At 35.6% G+C, this 23,983-nt stretch overlaps 1 protein-coding gene across 2 annotated transcripts in view; it reads right to left on the bottom strand.

Moving 5' to 3' along the window:
• ZZZ3 (zinc finger ZZ-type containing 3) overlaps positions 1–23,983 on the bottom strand; it is a 41,655-nt gene that overhangs the window by 8,687 nt on the left and 8,985 nt on the right. Inside the window, exons 2-9 of one of the 2 annotated variants that reach the window (XM_026054633.1) lie at positions 21,413–21,569; positions 17,105–18,666; positions 4,515–4,653; positions 2,901–3,048; positions 2,699–2,817; positions 2,343–2,414; positions 2,053–2,154; positions 1,360–1,455 (exon numbers count right to left, since the gene is read on the bottom strand). In XM_026054633.1, the coding sequence (XP_025910418.1) occupies positions 1,360–1,455; positions 2,053–2,154; positions 2,343–2,414; positions 2,699–2,817; positions 2,901–3,048; positions 4,515–4,653; positions 17,105–18,615 (2,187 nt within the window). In that variant the 5' untranslated portion in view covers positions 18,616–18,666; positions 21,413–21,569. The remainder of the gene's footprint in view (positions 1–1,359; positions 1,456–2,052; positions 2,155–2,342; positions 2,415–2,698; positions 2,818–2,900; positions 3,049–4,514; positions 4,654–17,104; positions 18,667–21,412; positions 21,570–23,983) is intronic. The other variant, XM_026054641.1, reaches the window with a different exon arrangement.

The raw sequence follows: 23,983 nt of genomic DNA, 5'->3' as shown, positions 1-23,983 counted from the left end.
ACATAAATAGCTTCTCCTTGTGAAGCACCTCTTTTAATGCAAGATCATTCAGAAGTTTCAGAGGATATAAGTGACTCGGAACACTTTCAAAACTGATTTTCAAATCCCACTGAAAGTAGCCCCACAGTGTGGCAAGTGGGACAAGAAATTCAGATTTCTATCAGATTAATTTAAACACAGTATTTGAAGAATTAAATTCCAGTAAGTAATCAGATAGGGGCACTCAATTTTTATATTCCTGATAATATAGCAATAACTTCAGAGAAAATAAGGAGACAACTGGGAATCTGTAACATTTCGAAGTATTACAGACAAGATTTGGTAGATCTGCCATCRGGCCTCTCTGGGAAACTTCTCATCGTGAACCTTCAAGGGACTATATCTGCAAACATCATTTTCTGCAGAATCAATATAAGGCTTACTTGATTTACAATCAGAAGCCAACAGATACCTTGATGCAAAAAGTAAAGTTACTCTACAGAATGTCACTGTATAGCAGGTTTTTTTTTTCATTTTGTTCTTTTTGAGAATTTCTGTAAACATTGATAACAGTAAAAAAAAAATCCCTTTTGAGACACACCCGATGTCTGGAGTCCTCATTTGTACCTATAAGTACATGATTCATATCAAAATATATAATGGATGTAGAGAAATCTAGATTTTCTTTAAAAATTTTCCTAAACTAAGACGACTGCTCAGGATTCCTTTCTCTTCTCACCTATACCAAGATCAGGAAGAATATAAAAATTTAGTAGAAACAGAGAGAGCAAAATCCATGCATAAAARTCCTTTCTGCAGTAAAATCAAATCTCTTATACATGGTAACTGTAGATGGTTGTGTATATTGCAAATTAAAACAAGACACTGTAGAATTCAGGCTATATTTTTGCTAGTTTAGTATGCTCAGTCATACATAGTTTTCAATKTGTTTGTTAATTAATGATTACTGTGCAATATGAGGTGGTGTGCCTTTTATCCTCTTGCAAGAGGACTCTTCTAGATCAGTCAGTCAACTTACAAATGAAGAAAAACTACCTCAAGACCAAATCATTCAGCCCTAATCAGTTCAGTCTGCAATCTCGCTGCTATGCTCTTTTCTGACACTTTATCTCCCACCAAGATTGTCTGATACAGACATAATTAATATGGGTTGATGTGAAACTAGAACATTCAGCTTCCTCTACAGTGCTAACAGCAAAGAGTACTTCATTAATGAAGTAAAAAATAAGGACAGGGCATAACATCCTGTCTAGTTAATAATAAAACAGTAATGAAGACGGCAAATGTGAATGATTTTGACTCAATTTGCATGTAAACACCAACAAAAATATGAAATTTCTGCTGTAATAATATTCTCACCTTTTTGGAGTATAAATATAAGTTTGGAGTTCTCCCTGGAACTGGAATACCAGCTTTAGTCAGTTTTATAAAATATTTTTGCACCCTGCTGGCAACCTAGGAAAAACAACATACAATGGTTTAACGTCAGACAAAGAGAAGGCCTTTGCTTCAGTCTGGCTGTCAGAGTTGCATTAGTTCAGAACATAAGCGCAAGAAATCCTAGTTGTCTACTCTGTAAAAGCTACTCTAACAGTCACTTACTTGCAGAAAAATATTACTGTATTTGTTGGATATATGAGCATATATGTGTGTGTATATGAGCAGTGTATTTTGACAGGGAAAAAAAATCCTTAAAAATACACAGAGCAAAATCAATAAAAAGGCACRTGACTTCTGTGGCTTGGCTTAAAAATGACAGAAATTATACACAGTTTGTGTATAGAATGCCCAAGAAGTCAAATGCTTTCTCTATCAAAATAAGCTTTACTGCTGTAATCATGAACAGTATGACAGCTTGTAGAAAAAATAACTCCTAATTCTTAATTCCTCCTCACTTTATAAACTGTAATTTCTACAAATCCCAAATTAGAAATATAACATCAAGTAACTGAAGAACAGTTCAGAACACAAACTCTTATCAGTGTCTTCTGACACAGCCAAAAAACCATAACCAAGGAAAGGGATTAGTGCTCCAAGTGTTTTTCCTTTTACCTGTTTTGCTGTTCTATTTCCCAGCTCATCAGCTATCTTCTGCCACCTTCGGGACTCTACTTCCTCTGGTGGATACTTCAAAAGCAACTGCTCGAGTTTTTTCTAAATCAAGCACAAATCAATAAAAAAGATATAAATGCATCTTTCCTAATAGAGACACAAGTTATCATAAAATAAACATGTCTACATGTGACTTAYAATTTCTAACCTCTTGAAACATTATTATCCTTTTTTGTTTTTATTCTCCCATATGTTACTACAATTAAAGAAACGGAAGGGTTTCCCATTACCTGTTCTTCTACAGTCCACAGCTGGTTAAAAGTTTCTGGTTTGGTCTCATCATAAAGTCGTCCTCTTATCATCTGTTTAAATACAATATATAACATGGAATATGTCTTTAGAGTAAAGAAATCTCAATTTAACCCTTTTCCTACGTAAGTAAAACCAAACCCAAACAAATAAATGCAAGTTACTTTGAACTAAAATTTTCCTGAACTCAAAAAAGTTCTCTGATTTGCATGCATAAATAAAATACCATCACCAAAATTAACATTTGAAGTAAAAAATARCATTATTATTACTTTATTAAAAAATATTTACAAGCCACTATCCTGTAAAAATTTGTCTTTTCTTTCCTAACAACTACCTGTGGACGACTGCTTGTAGAACCTTCTGGACCATCACTTAAAGGCAATACAGAGTATGAAACAGACTCTCCATCCTTCTTGGGATCCAAAGGACTTTTTGGTCTTGCAGGTATACCTACTGTGAGCAGCAAAAGGAAGGAAGTAGTAGATCTCCACATTGGGAATTTCTTTTCTTGTAATTTACATGAATTTTCCTTTTACCTTTGTCAAAGATGAGCTTCACTCTTCTGCTGTTACGCTTTCKGTTTTTGAATTCTCTCTCAAAGTTTCCAAGGCTAGTGGTGTATTGGTCCCAGGCAATCTCAGGGAGCTGGACAACTCTCTGAGGATACGGAAGACCCATATCAACCTGGGTGGAAAAAACAAGGAAAGTGAAAAGCAATATTTAATGTAATTGTTCTCCTCCCAAAAAAGAAAAGAAAAGGAAAAACCCTGCAAGGTATGAAACCCTGAAACTCCTTTTTAGGTAACAGTAGAATGAAAAAATCAGTATTTTAAAGTATCATGCAGGACACAGTCCTTTTATGGAGAAGTTATTTTTGAAGAGTAACACACAAGTGTGCATATAAAATATGCAGCGGCACGGTCAATGATGGCTTATTGGACATAAGACTTTAAAGCATATATTTCTCAGACAGTATCAGGTATTCTGACTTTAATATCTCGATTTTTAAGTTATCGYATGTCCATGATTTGTATCTTTCTTAAGAAATATAGGAAAATATGAGGGCCAAGTTTTACCATCTGATAAAACTTCATTTTCTTTCAAATAAACCACCGTATATTCTGCACTGATTTTCCTATCTTCTGCCTAGGAGGTGACTGCTGCAAGGCTCCTCACTTTATGGTGAGGTCAGTCTCACAACAAGCATCGCTTTTCTGCTTCAGGGACAAAAATACACTCAATGCTTTCAACTAGCATTAGTGTTTCCCTGATACAATAATATCAAAGGTACACTATTACATCTTCGATGCTATAAACTCATCTCAAAATTTAATGAAAATACAACTACTGAAATCAATGGCCCTACGTCAGACATCTCTGTCTCTACAAACCTGAGGAAAGGCCATGAAATACCTACCTCATTCTTCCCTGAAAGCAACGTAACTGCCATCAGATTATAAGGTCAAAAATATCTGTCACTGGAAGATATGAAAAAGTTTTCAAGCCTCAAATACTTTCCCATGTCCCCTTGCCTTAAAAGGAACATGTTTTCTATTAAAATTCATTCTTCCTGAGCACACAACATTCTATGGTATCCAGCACTAAACATGTACTTTTTCTAGTGTTATTTTAAATTATGAACTACACTTCCTGCTCTTTGTACGTTTGCTACCTGAAAACAAATCCACACACAGCAAAAAACTTAATTCCCCTCAAAAAGTTATTAATTCTTCAACTAAAAGTTTACTACAAAGTCCTTTGTCAACTACACATTTCTGCGTTTTTAAAGGTCTACACTGCAACAGAAATTTAAAGCTTACATTTCTATGTACAAAAAAGAAAGTGTATCTAACAAAATCTTTGAAGACCCGTATTTTAAGATTTAATAATCAAATCCAAAACACAAGGACGTCCAGCTCAGTAGGAAAGTAACATTACAAACTCAATACCTCAAATAAGATTGAATAACTCAAATAAGATTAAAAACTCAATTTTTACATAAGTGTGTGTACATATATATATATAAATATATATATATATATATATATATATATAAAAATTACCTGATTTCTGTCAATGATGAATTACTAGTTATTAAAAAGAAAAAAAAAATCATCCGAGTAAAACTTCAGAAATGCCCATTGAAATACCTTCTTCTGGAGTCTTTCCACAAATCCAATAGGATCTTTCAGGGCTTCTCTCTGGTGTTTGCCTAAACTTTCAAGGTCTTGAACTGCTTGAGTACGTTGAGCCTCGAGTACAGCAATCGTCTGTAACAGTCTCTGATAACTACAGAGACAAAGGAAAACATCTCACTGCATTTTTCTTTAAAAGCAACCTCCCCCCCARCTAAATACTAGCCATGATTATTTACTAGCATCTACCAGAATTCATAGCTTATCTGAAACAGCTAATAGACATTTTTATTGAATTATATAAACCTATTTATTATATAAAGTCTATTTTTTTAAAAAGAGATTAAATTACATAAACCAATTAAAAACAAAACATAATAAACAAGGAGTTCCTTTAAATTTAAATCCTATCCTAGCTATCCAATCTAAAATGACCCTCTGCCAGGGACAAATTATTCGTATTCTCAATAGTTATRCTCAACAATCAACTTGCTTATAAGTAGGAAAAGAATCCCCTGTGACATAAACTTCTTCCCCCCTTCAGAGTAAGTTACTTTCCAGCCCACAATTAATGGGTCTATTTGGAAATTTTAGCATTTCACCCAATCACCCACAGGATGTGTATGAATCATTTAAAAACTTAGTACGTAAACATTTAGGAGAAGCTTTAGGTTAGAAGAATCATTTACAAATAAACCAAGAAACAAGGAATATATGAGACCCTTTAAAGAATACAGAGGTTGAATGAAAATGGCAGTATTGCCCCAAATCTGTCAGCTGAACTCAAATAAAACAATAATTTTCTATTTCAACAGAAACATCTGATAGACACTCRCATGACTACCTCTATATCTGATAATGCAACCTTCCCAAACTACGTTCTATGAAGCTAACTTGGTCGTAGTCCAAAACCACAGTCTATAAAAAAAATAAAAAGAGTAACTACATTTAAAAGCTTTTTCTAGCTTTACAGCTGGAGTTGGCTTCATTTCTGAACTAAATGATTGCCTGTGGGCCCTATTGTTGCAAATTATTATGCAGCAACTTAACTTTCTCAAGAAAAYGTTTTCTAACATTTAATATTAAAATTGTGTTTTAGTTCAATGCAAAGTATGACCTAACATATTAAAACCAGATAAAATGTATTCATCACCACCCTATTTCAATAAATAATCAATGTTTTCATTGCTAAAAACAAAAACAAACCTAAGTTTCACACATGTTCCCACAAGATCCAGAGTTACTCAGTTAATACAAACTTTTCAATTAACTATAGTGGGAAAAGAAAAAAAAAATTAAATGGAGGGAACTAAAGGGCTTCAAGGCAAAACTCAGGCTTTTCTAAGTCCCTGATCTTTTTTGGCTTCTTAGCCTCCCAAAATAACAAACCACCTTTTACTGCATTCCCTACRTGTGCAGCGTTTAGAGGATCCTTTCAAAACAAAGTGGCTTGGCAAATCCACAAAAAATCTTCCCAGATTCACACTGAGTAACAGCTACGACTCCAACTACTTCCTGCATTTGCTCTAAATCGTTCAAAATGTCAAGAATCCCCATGAAGACAAGGCCTGGCCGAGCGGGACCGGCTGGCTTCCCAGTGCCGGCCTTCACGCTCCGCTTTGTACTCCAGTCGGTCGGAGAGCAAGCCGCTCCCAGGCACCTCACACAGCCACGTTACCTTATCCTGGGGAACTACCAGGGAACAGTCACCACACAAATAAACCAACCTCCCTCAGCTAAAAATAGGCCGTTTGAGAAAGCTGTCAGTCACAGCACCTGAACTCATTTAAGTTGCACGTTTTTTCAGCTCTGTAACTGCATTACTATTGGCACACACCAAGTGGGAAGCATGGTCCTCCCTCAGGAACACTTCCATTTGGGGGGAACTTCAATCCTGTAATTCCCTAATTGTGGTATTAAAACAGCGCTCTTTTTCTAAATCTACTTGTAGGTACACCAASCATCTCTATGCTTAAAAGAAGTCAACAAAAGGGAGTGACTATTTAAAGAAGGAAAGTAATTTCCTTAAAAGTTTGGCATTGATCAGCAAGCGCTCCCACGGCAGTCCCTCTGCTGCAGCATTAGCTGCTTCTCTGCTCTGCAAAACAAATAGCTCTGCAGCTGCTGCATTGCTCTGCAAAATAACTACCACACAGCAGCATTTTGTACCAAAAATCTGCCCTACTCAGTCAATAAAGCTCCCAAGTAGTTTCACTACAGCATTCATGACGTTCCTTTTGATGYAGTTTTCTGAGATGCATCCTGGAGATATCACAAATAAACATATTTTTATCCTGTTGCAACACTATTACACTTAGATCACAGATTATTTTTGCATTGGAAGTGATCAGATTTATAAAGCACACATATCTAGGGGCAATCTGCCTTAAGGATAGCACAAGCTTATGTTTCATCTTATTTCAATACTAGGTACCCAAAAAGTAATCTGTGCAAGAGGCCATGACATTCAGCATTTTTAAATAAATTCATTTTAATAGTAGAGAAAGTGATTCAACCACAGATATTCCATGGTTTCTGATTAAAGTTACTGTACTTTAAAAGTTACGTGAACGAGTAATCTGAGGAATTATTACTGCCAAACCTAGGATTTAACTTTCAGGTTACTAATTCTAATCACCGGATGAAATAAAATAAATAAAGGAGGCTTTTCAGCTAAATACCATTAACTAAGTATGTGGCACCAGTTTTCTCCTGCCAGGCAATGTACGGGGCAGAACAGGAGCGGCTGCTGGTAACCTTCACCAGCCACCAAGTCCCCTCTGCAAACAAGTCCCTACAAAGACACAACCTGCATCAGAAATTAGGAACATATGAGAAAAACGGGGTGGCAGCCACTGGCCTGAGGAATAAAGAAGAAATTTCAGTAGCTTTGTCCCAACTGCAAGCTCACAAGTTTCCCTGCTCTAATACCGCAGCGCATGTTAGAAAAATAMATGAAGCCTATGGAAGGAGGTCCTCTTCCAAAGCTCAGGCCTAATTCCCTAAGAGCAACTAAGGTTTTCTCAACCTTATGTGATTATATAATTGCTTCCAAAGTAATGACACRATGAACACTTCCACATTTAGTTATTTAATTAAAATTGTCACACTGCCTCTGAAGTTTCACATAGCATTGGTGCAGTCTGTCTTACAGACATATAATTCAATGGTTATTATTTGCCTTGGGCATGAACCACACATGGAGAGTAAGCATCTGCATTAATATTGAAACGACAGTTTCTTATTATTTGCATATAGATTTAGTGCCAAGCCTTAGATCACTAATGCAAGTCTATACTGTACTTTTGAAAAACATGACAATACTTCAAATTGCTTTATACAGCTAGCAGGCAATAATTATCAGATAACATTTAACAAGGGAAAACTATAACAAGACTTTTAATTGCTTGCATTTTTCAGTTGATACAAAATCAACATTAGGAGATCCCAGGAATTTATCATCTGGACGCTTTAGAAAAACCCAAGAAAAAAAAAAATATATATATATATAAAAAAAATGAAGATGTTGTCAATTGTGTCCTACAAACACAGTATTGCAAAGAGTAGAAGTATCGTGATATCCCATTAAAGAGCAGCTATTTGCTCCCTCCTTCCCAATAAAACGCTGCTGCAAGTGTTGGGTCGGTGCTCTCCACTCCCCAAACAGGCTGCCATTCAGTAGCTGTTGSAATATCATTCACAACATGACAGGAGTTAGCGTAACATCAATTTTGGGAAATAAACACGTAAACAAGCATCTACTATAATTCAAATGTCAGAATATGTTACGATATTGGAAATACTGACTATWCTTGTGCAGGTAGGACTTATTTTAAATGAAGGAGTATACATTTCTTATAGCCGAAAAGGTTAATATTTTGTTAAACAGATTTTAAAACAGATCTGTTTCTAAGTTTGTGTTTCAAACAGCTGTTAGACCTAACAGCTTAATTGCAGTAATGCACAGAATTGATTCAAGCTTTTCTTTTACTGCCATCTACTGGCTCTCCAGAACAGATGCTCTTTATTAGCCTGGGCTCTGGTCTTCTAAAACACGGATTCTGGGGAAAAAGTCATTTTCCTTGCAAGTAAACAGCTTACTTCAGTTCAGATAAAGCAGCTAATGCCCACAGCTTTTAGTCTTGGACTGAAATCCCTGACAGATCTTCTGCGGTAATTTTGACACTGCAGAAATTCACACAAGTTATTCCAATGTGGGCCTGAGATTAAAAAACCCCTCTATTCCTGCAYGGAAAAGTGCTGGGCTTTGCATTTGAGTGAGAGGCTCGCAGAACACACAGGATCTACGGTTGGACTCAGTCTTGAAGGTCTTTTCCAATCATAATAATGATTCTGTAGCCAGAGGGAAGCATAGAGCAGGGAAAGAAATTTAAAGAGACGAAGYGAGTTAAGGGCACCCATCAACTCACGTCAGGACTTTCAAAAGCACCTCTGCCTGAAAAAAGCGACGTATAGAAGATAAAAGGCTTGGATACCACCACCTAGCCAATCTGCTTAAGGCCAACTCTGCAACCTCCTATGAAACAGTTTTCCAGTACAGCTTAACTCCTTCGTGTGAAATGTATTTTACTCTATTTTCTCTGACCATCTTTAAGGTTCATAGTTCAGACCACTTAGAAGTATTTCCCAGGGAAACACCACTTACATCTTCCTTCTCTCTTTCTGATTCACTTTATATTTCAAGCATCTGAYCAGTATTTTATTGGCTATTTATAAAATCAGCCTTTAGGTTAAATCTTTTWCTCTGGGCCAGAAACAACGCGCCCACTCATTCACTTCTACAGCCTCCCATCTCACCACACTCTGCACCTCCGCTGCACTCCGCACCTCACACTACCTCAATTAAACTGCCCTTCACAAACACCCACCTTTCCCAGCTATTTGCATTTTTAATTAGCACTTAAAACCACTGTACAGATGCATAACTCACTCCTGTCTTGTCAAGATCAAAGTCTAAAATATCATGCGTAAACCTTCCCCAAATTAACACCTTTTAGTATAGCTTTTTGATCTGCTTTTAACAGCACTTCCCAAAGTATTTTCCTGAAGGACAGACAAATTTAGTGGGAAAAGCTGACAGCACATCCCAAATCTGTGTGCTCCCTTCCCTCTTACTGAGAGTTGCTCCAGTTCTTTCAGTGAGAGAAAAAACATCACCCTGCTTCCTTCAGCAGCTCCACATGGATACTTTTCTCCAAAACAGACAATAAATAAATAGATAGATAAAATAAAAGGCAGGAGAAAGCAGGGATTTTCTTCCAGGGATGCAAGAGGCAGGAGCTTTCACATTACCAAAAGACAAACAAAATCCAGATTAGCCAACAATACYTTTTTTCCCTCTCACAAACTTATTCTAAACTAAAATACGGAATTTTTGTTGTTTTTAAAATACAGGAAAAAAAGTCCAAGTTATTTAGGGATATAATTTCACTTAAACATATACTACACACACTCCTCAGATATTTCCYTATGAAAATATCTGAAAACTATGATCTTTTTACCATGATGTGATAAGCAACCACTAGAAGTTCAAGAGTAAAGAATTATTCACTCAATACACTACATATAACATACATAAAACAATATATTATAAATTTTTTTCTGGGAGTAAAGGAGGAAAGAGAGYGTAAAAGGAAAAAAATGAGTAAAATACATCTTTTAATTAACATCCACTACTGTAATATAACACAAGCAACCACAGTTAGTCCTTGGTTTAGAAAATGTAACTTTTAAAGGTGAATTGTTATGTAAATCAGTAGTACATCTTTACCTGGAACTATGCAGAACAGAACAAGCTAAAATGGGTAGACAAGGCCTGCTATAGTGAAAAGCTGAACATCAACTTGCCCTTCCTATCAAGTACTCAGAGGAAACGAATAAAATATAATGGAAAACRAAAAGCAGAACCTTTTATCTTCTCAGAAGAGCAGGTAAGCAGCTTGTGGTACCAAAGGAAATATTATCTTGACAAGGGTTTCTTGCCCAGACCATAGCAAGCATTAGTATCTACTACTTACACAAGTAACTTCTAAAAGATACTACCAATCATCTTCGTGGCTCATGATAGAGATGCTGCCAAAATTTAACACAAGACCACAGCAAATATTTACGCCTAATGAGCAAAGTATTCCCTGCTAGCTTAGTTAAACTGCAAAGTAAAGATATGAACTCTCTCAAAACATGCACCAGCAATTATGGTCTAGTTATTTTCTTGGTGGCATCATTATGCTTATTAGTATTTAGTGAAATATTGGGACATCCCTGTCAGATGGGCAATTATGGTATCAYGATTTATTTCTTGTCTCAACAGATYTAGCCTTACAGCAATGTAACTGCATCCATACATTACTGCTCCTGCTATTAAAGCAGTATCACTTAKACGTATAGGCAAAAATACAGCCAGGCACTGAGCCTCCACACAGCTGTGCTGGCTAACAAAGTTCTTATCTCCWTGTTTTGGGCTCCTCCATTTTTAGGACCATGAATTTCTGCAGCATTTTACATATTTTCCCAACTCTGATATTTCATAATCAGAAAAATAAATTTATTGACAACTATCTAATTTTCCAGTTTAAGTTAATAAGCATGTTCCACAGATCGTGCCTATGTTTAACCAAAGAGCAAAATAAACCTATACCATTAACCTTAAAAAACAAGCTGTGGGCTTTTTTTTTTTTTTTTTTTTTAATTTGTGCAATCTTTTCCTCATGATTGAGCCATGTAGATGCAAACTCGCCACTAAAAAGTTGTTGAGTGTTGTGTAAAATTGGCAGTTTTGTACGAGTGAGAGATCGTAACGACCGTCTCCACTAAGAGAAAAGCAGGGGGAACTCGACTGATATTGTTCCCACTCTGTGCTCAGGGCAGCTGTGCACACGCTCGTGCACCCAGGCTCATGCTCACTCCTCCAAGACAGGAGGCCAAAGAGGAGGTGAGAGTGTAAGCAGGAAAACAAAGCAAAAATAAAGTTATTAGTCAAATCACATGAGGGAAGAACTTGAGCAGCAAAGGACACAAGTCAAGCTTCATTTTCCACAGAGTGTATTATCCAAATGAGGCTTGCACAGGGGTAGGCAGGGCTGTTGCATTGTGGATGACRGCAAGTAAAAAGAGAGGAGGAAAATGGAATTTGACAAATTTACTTGACATTTAATGCTAAGCTAAGCATTTAATGCTAAGCCTATCACCAGAAAGAGAAAAGCAGATGCAGCRCAGGCCCAAGGCATTATTTCTTGCAAATTAAATTAGGAACTCTATTATTTAGTGTTTACAGGACAGTTTATATAATTACAAAAAAATTCTATGAATAAGAAAGCRTTCTTACTAAACCAGCCATTTGTTCTGCATGTATTATTGTAACTTATTCTATGTTACTTACAATTTTTTCATTGATATATATATACACACACACACACAGAGAAGGGATCTTATGAAGACAAAAATGACAGTAATAAGGTTATAAAAGTAGTCATACACTATTATATTATGACAACATGATTTAGTCATGGAACTGTATGCAATACAAAACTGCAGTGTATCAAAAATCCATATTACAATTTTCTAATATATTTCCTTTTTATTTCTACTTTGGAGGAAAAAAAGTTGTAGTATTCCATTTCTAAAGTGACCTGAGCTTTTTTTAAAATTCAATTCAGACATTTTCTTATTCACTCAGAATACAGATCAACTTACCACACCACAGAACYCACTCTGAGATTAGAACCAGTTTGGCATATGTTCAAGTTTTACATTAACAGGTAATTTAAGAAACAGCTCTTGATTCACTAAACTACTTTCTTGTGGAACAGACTGCGGCAGATCTTCAAAATATAAACACACAGTAATGTCTCACATTTTTTTTTTAAACTGCTATTATTCAACACTAAAAATTTATACTTTGGCAATGGTGAACTGATAAATATTCTGCTACACAGAACTCAAGGGTTTCCAGTTCAGAAAGTGGTGACCACCTCAAACCACTCAGACTGAGCAGAGGCTACCATTAAAAAAAGCAAAATTATGAAACTTATACAATTCCTGTTATTCCCAAAGACAGTGAAATGATGCAGTACTGAAAGTCACCCCAGCATAAGATTGTGTCATAGGATAACAAGAAAAAGAAAATGGTATCCTTAAAAATAACATGGAAGGACAGTTTATTCTGTAGTACAGCTCATTATAGCTACATATCACAATAAAGGAATGTTATACCATCTTTTAGTGGTACATTAAATACATGCTATGTATGTCCCAAGTTAAGATTTGATTTATTACATAYCTGAATGTATCTGTAAATATGAGGATAAATTACAATACTGATATAATACCTTTATTCTTAATATACATGAAGACAGGCATGGAGATTGTCTTAAAATATATTAATGAAAACYAGTTTTTAAAGAATACTTTCTTTAAAATAACTTCTTTTTAAAGAATATTGTCAAGAGAAAAAAGATGCTGYAGAGATTATTAGAAATTGATCTTAGTCAAAAAGACTGCTATGGATTCACTTCAGAATTAYACTTCAAGGAGAATTCGCTTTAAGACACGTCTCAAATAACTGGTGTGGAAGATGCAGCAGGCTGTGATCACAAGTCAAGTGCAGTATTACAGAGAGACCTATTTTAAACTCATCTTTGCAGCAAAGTGTGACTGCATAAAATGCAAAACCTGTACCAGAGAACTACTGTAGATGCTCCTTTTCTCTCATTCATGCCATCTCTAAAAATTGAACACATCCAAGTACATTAGAAGCATTTCTATGWATTGTAAATTAAAAATATTACATCTGATCCTATGATCCTACATGATCTTCTGTCTTTCCAAAGACAGCACAATYGTTGGAACAATCTTTAATACGTTAGAATGCACAGACAGTGCTTTAATGGATGTGTGGAAATATTTCATTTTAATCTGTCATGCTAGTACAACTACTAGGATTTTTTAAAAAATATTACAAGTTAATAAATGAAAATATTTAATGAAAAAACTCAAGGTCCTTTTCAGCTTAATCCTTGCAGGCAATACTCATGCATAACTCTCCTATTTACAGTGGGCTCATCCACCAATATAAATGGTCCCTAAAAAGCTAAGCACAATTTACAGGATATTGGAATTACAGTGTAATGCACTGTACAAATATGAAAACTCAATTCTTTGCTCACATTTTTGTTTAGAGTCTACTGTATTTCAGGGAAAAAAAAGTGAACAAAAATTTTCCCCATACAACCTAAACTCTGCCAAACAGGGCAAACCTCAGAAAAGATTAAGCAGAGGGACATAAGAAATAAAGACATCATTTACAGCACAAAAGGCAACATAGGAAAAAGGGAGAAACTAACTGAAAACCTGTCCAAGAAAAAAAAAAAAAAACTAATATACCAGAAGAAAGCTTTAAATCACAAAATGATGCAGCAGTGAGATACACTATAGATGCTGAGAAGACACTGAAAATACTAAATACAGCCTATAAAATTGGGTAATACAATAGTATAGTTTAAAAAAATTAAATATCTCAACATAAAACACAAAGGTTTCTGAGCTAGAAAATACATGCATAGTTCTCACATAGGTACCAAATAGAATTTTAAGAGAGGCATTACAATAATAGACAAATACGCACGTAATAACCAGAAACATTAGCAATGCTTTCCAATCATACAACATCTTGCATCAGTCTATTATCATCTTCATGAATGTCTACGCTGTAATAAAATTTCTTTTTAGCAGATCTCAGATCTTTCTTTGTTGGAGGGACATATCTTATTAGAGGTGTTGAAGAGCATATCTAAGTTCAACCTGTTCCACAACTCTCATGTTTTTGTGGCCATTACGTTCCCTATTATTTGTCATTAAAGAAATATTGACACATTGCTTGAACAAGGCAACACTCGAAAAAATAACAAATTTGCACAAAAATACCACAATACGTATTTACCTGTTTTTCTTATAGCATGTCTTATTAACAGGCATTGAAGGCTTTGGCTCATTTGTGTTTTATCACTCTTACAATTATTTCTTAAAAGGGTGACAATCAGATGTATAATTACGTATGCAATCAAAGTATATAAATCAGAAATACTGTAAGTCTTTATAGAACGAAAAATTGCTGCTATAGCACAGAGGAACATTAAGTGTCACCTTTGAAAGATCCACTTCCTCACCCTAACCAAGATGCCAATGGTTCTCTGCTCTTCTTTTTAAAAAGAACAGAAACACAAAAACACAAGTCAAAAAAAAAGTCCACAGGTTTAATCACTGTGTATCAAACATAACTGTTTCACAGGTTGCAGATTTCATAAACATTGCCAGTCTACCTTCCTCAGACAAAAATATCACATACTAAAATAAAAGCCCTTACCTGCAAGCATGGGTACCCTGGAATTCTTTGCATCTGACTAACTAGGAAAGACATTTCTGCTAAAGCCCTTGCTTTAATGTCTTAGAAAATAAACACCAAATAAGAGAAAACAGGAGTCTTAATAAATACATTGTTCAAAAACGGTAACACATGAATTGCAAGCATTCTCACTGAACTTTGATATTTAAATTTGAAAGAGAAGGTATGGCACAAATTAATTCTTTGACTACAAATTTACAAATAAAGAATAGCTACACACTTGAGTATCAAAAACGTTATCTGAAATTCTTCACAAATGTGCTAATATCAGAAGAAATTGTCAGAATACTAAATTTGCTTTATTGCGAATAAAAATAAAGACCGTCCACAACTGTCCACTTATACTGATATTACTTGTAAGAAGGAAAAAAAAAATCTAAGTAACGCTACATTCAATAGCACGCTTCCCTTCTGAAAAGTGGAAATAATCTTCCTTGATATAGTAGAGGCTTCTAGTTTTCTATCTTTTGTCACAAAAATCAGTGCAATGTAGGTCACAATAAAAATTACAGCATTTCTTTTGCAATTCTGCATTCTGCAAGCAAGTCAATATCAAGCTACAAAGTGCTATTTGCAGGCARCCTGTACAAAGACCCCATTTCAAAAGCTCCTCAACAAGCATGTATACACAGGCTGCTGAACTGGTCACACTTTCAGAGAAATTGTTTATATGGAAAGGTCAACACTGGGGCCTTTTCCTGAAATTGACTGAGAATATTTTACATTTCTGTTGGATCAAATGCAGAACTAAAAAACTGCCTTTACTTTTTCCAGCATTTACAAGAAACTGTAAGTTTCATTTGGAATAAAAAATATGCCAGTTTATATGTTTAATTCATACGTAATTAAAATAGATGCTGCATCTAAAAATCTTCTGTTCTTCATAATAATTTCCCTAATACATACCATCAAGTTACCTCACTATTACTTTTGTACTAACAGCTGTAGTAGAGCCATCCTATATAAGTATAAAAATCTCAGAAGACAACAGCCAATTTTTCCATTAACACCTTGGAAAAGAGCAGTCATGCAGGTTTTACAACCTTCTCTTTGCCTAGCAGGAAAAATCTCCATACACCTTTCACTTACTGCTGTAACTGCAGGTATTCCATTATAATTGTAAAATGACTGTGTGATCCACAGAGAAATAATACAACTCTAATATCCCCTGAAACTCTCATACTTTTGCTGGATTAGGCAATCATCTGTTTCTTGCACCTCAGGTTCATAATCACTGTGCTGTAATTATTTTCCAAATCTACCAGCAATGACTTTCACCAGCAATGAATMACCAGCAGTGCTCTTCATACGAGGAAAACTAAAGACCAGACACACTTGGCCTTTCTGTATTCAGAACCATCTACTTAAAGCTGCAAAACACAGGAAGTCAGAGCAGTGTCACAAAGACCGTGTGATAAAAGCTATGATCTGAYCTGCCCTTTGAAGGAAATTTTCTCCATTGAAATTTTCTTCACTGATAAGGGTATCCTTCTGTTTCAAGAACCCCTATCACAGTTATCACAGGTATATGATTACTACAGGTCCACTTCTAAAATTCAGATAAACATAAGAACATTTCATAATTCTCTTCCAGCAATATTTTGGATGCATAAATTTTTGCATTGAATGAATATAAGCACCAATAAGGACATGACAGTTGTGTTAGAGAAAGTTTTCAAATTGTTGCATTTGACCAATTCACCTTAACATGGTAACAGTAAGCCTTTCCCACGCTGAAAATACGTGCTTAACCTATTCAAGAGCCTAACCATGTAAATCTTAGGTACAACAGGATGATAACTTCGTAAACAACACATGCTATATCTATTATATACGATAGTTGAAACCTTTCTAATTAAAGRTTATAAATCATTTGGGTTTGTGTCCAGCTAGTTTTCTAGAGGGGAGGGGGGRAAAAAAAAGATAACAGAAGTCTTTCAAAAAAACATTTCTGGCTAAAGAACTCACATTGTTAGAAATGTATAAACCACATTGCTGTACCATACTGCATATTCAATAGTTTAATTTTGTTTGGGGTAAAAGCAAGGAAGAAAAAAGAAGAYTGAAGAGTATGAAAATTTTAAGCACTTAATTTTTTGCATAAAATTACCTTAAATATGTATTAATTTATATCTTTTTGGTAAGAAACAAAAGCAGAATTCATGGTTACCATAGTTACACATACTCTTTGTTGTGTTTCAATGCCACATGATCTGATTCAAAGTAATACACATCAGGCTCTTCCTCCTCATCCTCTGCAGTGTGGATGTTGGCACTCTCTTTGGCAGATGGCAGATATCCAGCAACAAGCCTAGCCTCAGAAAGYGGCTTTCTTAGTCCATCCTTCCCATGATCTCCAGTGTTACAATTTCTCTCTTTTTCATTCTGTTTAATGTCTTCAGAGTTTTTGGGAGATCCATTGATATTATTAATACCTACAGGTACATTCTTTTCAGTGGAACTAAGATGATTTTCCTCAACTTGTCCATTTTCTCTACAAGGAGAGTTATTTTTAGTAGGGCTACTTCTAGCAGGGGCAGCCCTTCGGGGTGAAGTTCTCAATGTGTATCTGTGTTCTTGAAGTTCTGACATTGATGTCATTTGAGCTGAAACACAGTCCAGTACAGAAGAATGTGGTTCAGGTTCACCTGAGATTGATGTACTATCATGATGAGTGTTTGTGTTGCTATTGGTGTTTTCAGCACACTGTTCCTTAGAGGCACTACTATCTCCTACTACGTCTACCTCCTCCTCAGAATCCCTCAACAAAGATGACTGGATTTCAGAAAAGGACCCTGCAGCTGGCTCGTTTGCCTGATTAGCATGCTCCTCAGGCAAGCAGTCATTAATTATTTTGTGGTCCTCCAACTTTACCTGTTCTTGAGAGTTTGTGCAAGGCACATAATGGTCTACAACACTGTTTTCCTTGTTGCTATTAAGCAGCAACGAAGAATGGGCAAATGCATTTCCATTTTCTGCTACTGTTTTGTCCTTGGGCATACAGGAACTAGCACTATTTTGCTTAGMGTTCCCATCAAGCTGACAGTCATCACAGTTTAGAGAATTTGAGTCTCTCTCGCCAACTCCATTGACAGTCTGATAGCCTGCAATCTCTTCAACTATTGCAGAGTTATTAAATCCTTCCGCACAAACATTCACCTTTTTAACTTCCCTTTTGTCACAATCATCCAATATAAGACATCGACAAGCTCGCTTAGTCCCTGGAGAGACTGCATCATTGTCCGACACTAAGCTCTTACGTTCCAATGATTCCTTCTCTGTTTTGGCAGGCAAGTCTTCTTCTGAACTGTTGGGTGCCTCTGAGCGAAGGCAGCGCTTAATTCTTTTCAAAACAGGTGATACAGGTTCTGCCTGTCTTTTCTCACAATTTTCCACAGTTTGTTTATCAGCATTATCTTTCTCTGAAGTAGACAGCCCTCTCTTCCTAGGGCTCACCCATGATTCCCGAGCACTCTGCTGTTTCAAGTCAGTAGTTCTCCCACCATTACTTCCCTTCTGAGTTTGCACAGACTCTGGTCTCTTCTTTGGTGACCTTGATCTTACTTGAGGATGAGGTGAAACTTCCTCTGGATGAGCAATACTACGGTTTCTTAATGTTCTACCACAAAAGTTTTCATCCAAACCATTTAAACCCACTGTTGATCTTGTAACACGAGTAGATCGAGAAGCAGCCATACTATGGCAAGTCCCTAAAGTAGGTTCATCATGATCCACTCATTGGGAAACCTTCAAAAAAGCAAAACAAGACATGAGAAAGTAGTAGGTGAGAAAAACTCCTACAGACACAGAAATTCTGAATATATTGCCACAAATGTACTTAGCAGAAGCTGCATATGCTTATGTAAAATATTAATATCACTTCTTTCTGTGCCAATAGATTAGGATATCAAAAAAAAAATCCATCTAAGCTCCAAAATAACTGCCTTAGTATTTGTGGGTGTTTTCTGCCCTGTCTTAAAGACTCATATCTTAATACAATTGATATTGATTATAATATGCAGAGCTAGACTATTCCTGTAAATATACACTATTTTTTACATACTGTACATATAGCATATTGTAGTGGTATTYTTAGCTGTTTAGATGAGAGATTTCAAATCACATTCCTCAATCCCAGTTTCATGTTAAACAATTCCACACATTAAGCTACGAGCCACTAAAAAACATATTTTTCTACATCACTTGTTGCTTGTATTTTTCTACATCATTTATTGCTTAACCCTTCAAAACAAATCATTTATAAATAACAAAATAGAAGTGCAAATCCAATTTAACAGGTGATTTTAAAAAATCATGTCAATAAAACCAGTTATGCTGATTAACAGTAAAAACTAAGTAGAATCACAAAAGCATAAAAAAAAMCAGGTAAGGCTACATATGGATTGTCTAGTTAAGTCGTGAAAATCTCCAAGTACTGATACCCCACAACCTCTCATGGCAACCTATTCCAGTGCTTAGCTACTCTTCGAGACAATGTTTCTTCTCACATCCAAGTGGAGCCTTCGTTGTTTCCATTTACAACCATTAATTTTGCACCATTTACCTCAACAAGATGCCTGGCTCTGTCTTCTAACTCATCTGCTGTGAAGTATTATAGAAGGCTGTAAGTTTTTATTTTTCTTTTCATGAGAAGTAGGATGAATCATGACCTATCTCATATTTAAATAAATTCATATCCAAGTTTAAGTTTGAAAGATCCACTTTGAGTATCTTATTTGAAATTTCACTGTGAAATGTAGGAGTACCCAATTTGCCTAATCTCAAAATAACATTTAACAGAAATTAGCTCAGTCTTACCCCTCTTCTATTCATTCCACCTTTAAAAACTCAATGTGTCAAACTCCACATCACCATGAAGTTGTCATAATATCCATAATGAACAGATTCACTTTAGTATATGATGCCATATTTTTCCCTTTCCATCACCCCAAATTCCATATTTCAGCAGTCAGTTTAGCCAACATATAATGTGAAGKGGTTAAAGTTTTTGATTATCAAATTAAACATACTACATGCTATTTAGAAAGGCATAGAAGGACACAGGAAAACTGTTTTGATAGGTATTTTTCCATCTTTTTTTTTTCCATCCATACTAAAAAAAAATCTAATAACATTTAATTTTGTTATCAAAAAGCCAGTAAACTGAAATCTTTGAATATAAATATTAGTCTCAGGCTAATTATTATTGGTAGTAATCCATGATGAGAAAAAGAAATGAAATAAAGTGAATTTATAATGTAAAATTGTAAATAAGACATAAGTCAGCTATGGAATAATGAAATGAAAAACCCTAGCAAAATGAAAAACTATGGTATATATTTAAATTATTGTTAATGCTTGGTAACAATACAAAAATAGTCCCAAYGATTTAATGTCCAAAACATTCCAGCATTTACTTAGTCACCATGAAGTCCCTCTTCTGCATTCATCCCATAGGACCTACAAAGTAAGTTACCAACACACTTCTTTGGCAGCAAAKAACTACAAAGCTATTATAAATTCAAAAACACAAGATAAAATCTGCCATTCTCATCATGAGAGACCTCATGGATGGTTTGGAATCTTCCCTGAACGTAAACCAAGCAAGCTACAGCTCTAAAATWGAGATAGAAGGGGGCAAAACGGTTAGTTTCGTCCTGTCCGGTGAGAGGAATGGCAGCAGCCACTCTCCCAGCTGGGTTCCTTGGGAGAAGACCCAGCTCAGCCCTGAGCTTACTAGAAAGCGACACCAGCRCAGTCACCTGCAGAGAGCAGTGCCCTGCTCTAACCACAGAAAGGAACTTTTTTTTAAGAAAACTGTCAGGACAATGTTACACAACGTAGCTGTGTAACAGAAAAGCAGCTACAATGTGGAAACGTTCCCAAAGGCGAGTTGTGCAGGCAGAGCTGCCTGGCTCCTGCAGCCTCCCACTAAGCTCAGGSTGGCGGCACTGCTTGTTCGCCTGAACACAGAGGACTTTGGGGACACTACCTGCCACCTTGTGCCATCAGCAGTAACAAGGCAGGACAAAGTGGGAGACGGACAACCAAAAAATAGGGTGAGCTCCAAAAAGAGTGAATTGGCCAAACCAAGAGATAAAAAAATATGTGCCTACGTATGGTATACAATGGCTCTTCAGACCTATTTGCTGTATGCAGGAACTTGCGGGGATATTCACCCCGTTCATACAAAAGTGCAATACTGTCTGGCTAAAATTCTCATCTGGGGATGAAAACAAACACGACAAAGGGGGTTATTTATGCAGTCCATTTTACCTACACTGATCAATGTTAAGCTGTCACGGGTACGGAGCAGTAGGTGACATTTCAAATGCACAATAAAAACAAGTGAAACAAATCAAATTCCAATGCACACTATGCACACATTRAAAACAACATGCCAGACATCAAAATCTTATTGATTTGCTATGTTACTTTTGAAGAAATAAACCATTCTAAAAGTTATTGTTTATTTAGTACAGAAAACTCTTACCATCGCAAAAGTAAAAGAAATACAAGCTGCTGACATGCGATACCGCAGATTCCCACTGCGCCACTGTAACACTATCAATCACCATTGCGGATATCCATGGCGTAATCCAAACTCCTTTTGACTAGTTTATGCCATCACGTTAGCAAGATTTTGATAACTGTTGAGAAAAGGAAAGAGGTATCACTAAAACACTTGAAATTATTAATTAAAAAAAAAGTAAAATGTCAACAGGTCATTTAAGGAACGCCACCTTCTCTAAAAAGTACCAGTTTTACAAGTTTCCAATAAAAGAAAGGAATAAGTTACAAACTAATTAAGAATGTAAGATGTTAATTCAAATTTAAAACATTTATCTTCAGAATGCTAAAAGTGTATGAGAAAATGAATTTACAAAGTCATGTGTTAGGGTTTCCAAACCTCAGATAATATCTAAAGCAACGTGAGGAAAAAAAGTGAACAACACTGCTTACTACAACTAACCAACTATGAAACGTTATCAAGAATATTTTATAAACAGACTTTTTTTCTGCCATTAAACTGTAATCAACTAAGGAGAACTCAGAAACTCAYTCCAAATCCCTGAATTACCTCCGCACAACAGGAGCAAAAGGTTTTCCAGAGTTCACATTAACCTCGTTCTTCACGTGCAGGGAAAACCACGTGCACTTACACCAGAGATGTAGGGGAAGGGAACTAATTTCACATCAAAAGACAGAAATAAATGTACTGATCCAAAACCCACACAACGCTTCCAATTGTTTCCAGAACGGGCCATCAGTGCCAATGCCCAACAGCTATTATTTGAAAAAGATCCTAGGAATCTCATTTCATTTTAGAACACCTAGTACTAYGGAGACACTTTAAGTTAGTATATAAAAGGAATTACTGCATCTTTCTTCATATGCTGTTGGTTTCATAAAAGTGAACTTGTTTTCAGATWCAATAACAAAAAACTCATGGTACAGAAGACGAGCTGTCAGCTTTTCTCCACCTTTTTCCTTACATAGTTGTTATATTTCTAACATAAATCTACAAAGCATTTGGAAATTGTCTCATTTACTTGAATCATATTTATGATTTCATACAGGTTAGAGTAAAAAAGAAATCCCCTTCCTTAAGCTGACAATTCAAAATGAAGTCAGCTAAATATGAGCAGCACAGATTTACTGTCTCTGGTTACAGTGAAATTCAATAATGAAAGCATTTCTATAACAATGGTCCTTGAAATATCACAAATCTTGTTCTACAGATAAATCAGATTCCAATTATTTAGCGGAATTTCGTATTTTAATAAAGAGCTGAAAAATGTCATAATAAATGGCAAATAAAGAATGGAAAAGCAAAAAGACAGGGAAAAAGACAAAAAAATGCAAGAGGTCAGTGACAGCAAGGGCTCAGGAAAAAGGAACAGTTGCTGCTTAGTCACATCAGGGACAGGACCAGACCAGTGAGAGCTGAACTTCAGAGAGCTCCTGTATCAAGTGACTTCAGGATGGCTTTTTCTCCCCCTCTATCAAGTTTCTGAGGCTTTTAATATTCTGGTGCACTCTCAATTACTTAAACCTATATTGTTGCCTACCCTATAAATCTATTTAAGCAAGAGGATGAACATGTGTGTAGAGAGTAAGAAATATCTTGACAGAACTGTGAAAAAAGAAAACAATTTAGCCACTCGAATCCCTTAACTCAGCAATATAGTCAAACATATATATATATATGTGTATATATACATATAGACAAACACAAGAAAACTCTTATATAGACAAAATATATCACTAAGTTGACCAGAAAAACACCTGACCTTGAAACTCAAAGAAACAAGGAAACATGGAAGCAAAACTTCTACTACTGTTCCAGGATTACCTAAACACAGAGAGCTCAAAAAACACTGTGCATTTGTATATATAAGCAAGGAAATTCTTAATTACGATAATCTCAGTTAATCACAACTTTAAGTGTTAAAAGCACAATTTCAATTTCACAAGAATCAATATAATTTTATATTGAATGAGAAAACATTAACTTTGTATTTTTTATGCAAAAGAAATTCCACAATTTTGGTGTCAGAACATTTCCACGTTATTTGTGTTGAACTGCATACAATTTTGCAGAAACACAGAGTGAAGAAAATTGCACTTTCACTGAAAAAAAAGTGTCACTAAAACAAAAATAATGGTAAAGATAAATAATTTTCACGTAGCATACACAGAGTATATTCTAGTGGCATTATTTGTCTGTTCAGATGACAAATTCTCAGGCAATTTGGTAGACTGCAATCATAAAATTATGTCAAATACTGAGGCAGCAAAAATTATGTKAGTAGTTTGTTTTACCTGACATGCACTACACACAGAGAAAGAATTCTGAACAAAAGTCACCCATTATCCAATTATTTACTTAAATGATTTTGTAATTGTTTTCAAAATATAAATGACCTATTCAGCAACAGCTTAACATTTTGGTTTTAATGACAGTAGGTAAGCAAAGATCCAGAAGTCTGAAGTATTAGCAGGCAATTATTTCATTTAACTGATAAAAGCTCAGCTACATCAGTTCAGTAATACAACTAAT

The sequence above is a fragment of the Nothoprocta perdicaria genome, unplaced genomic scaffold, assembly GCF_003342845.1.
Source record: "Nothoprocta perdicaria isolate Ctin4 unplaced genomic scaffold, notPer1 scaffold_0, whole genome shotgun sequence".
Lineage (NCBI taxonomy): Eukaryota > Metazoa > Chordata > Aves > Tinamiformes > Tinamidae > Nothoprocta > Nothoprocta perdicaria.
Note: the sequence above shows the minus strand (reverse complement) of the source record. Positions and strands in the feature narration are given on the sequence as shown.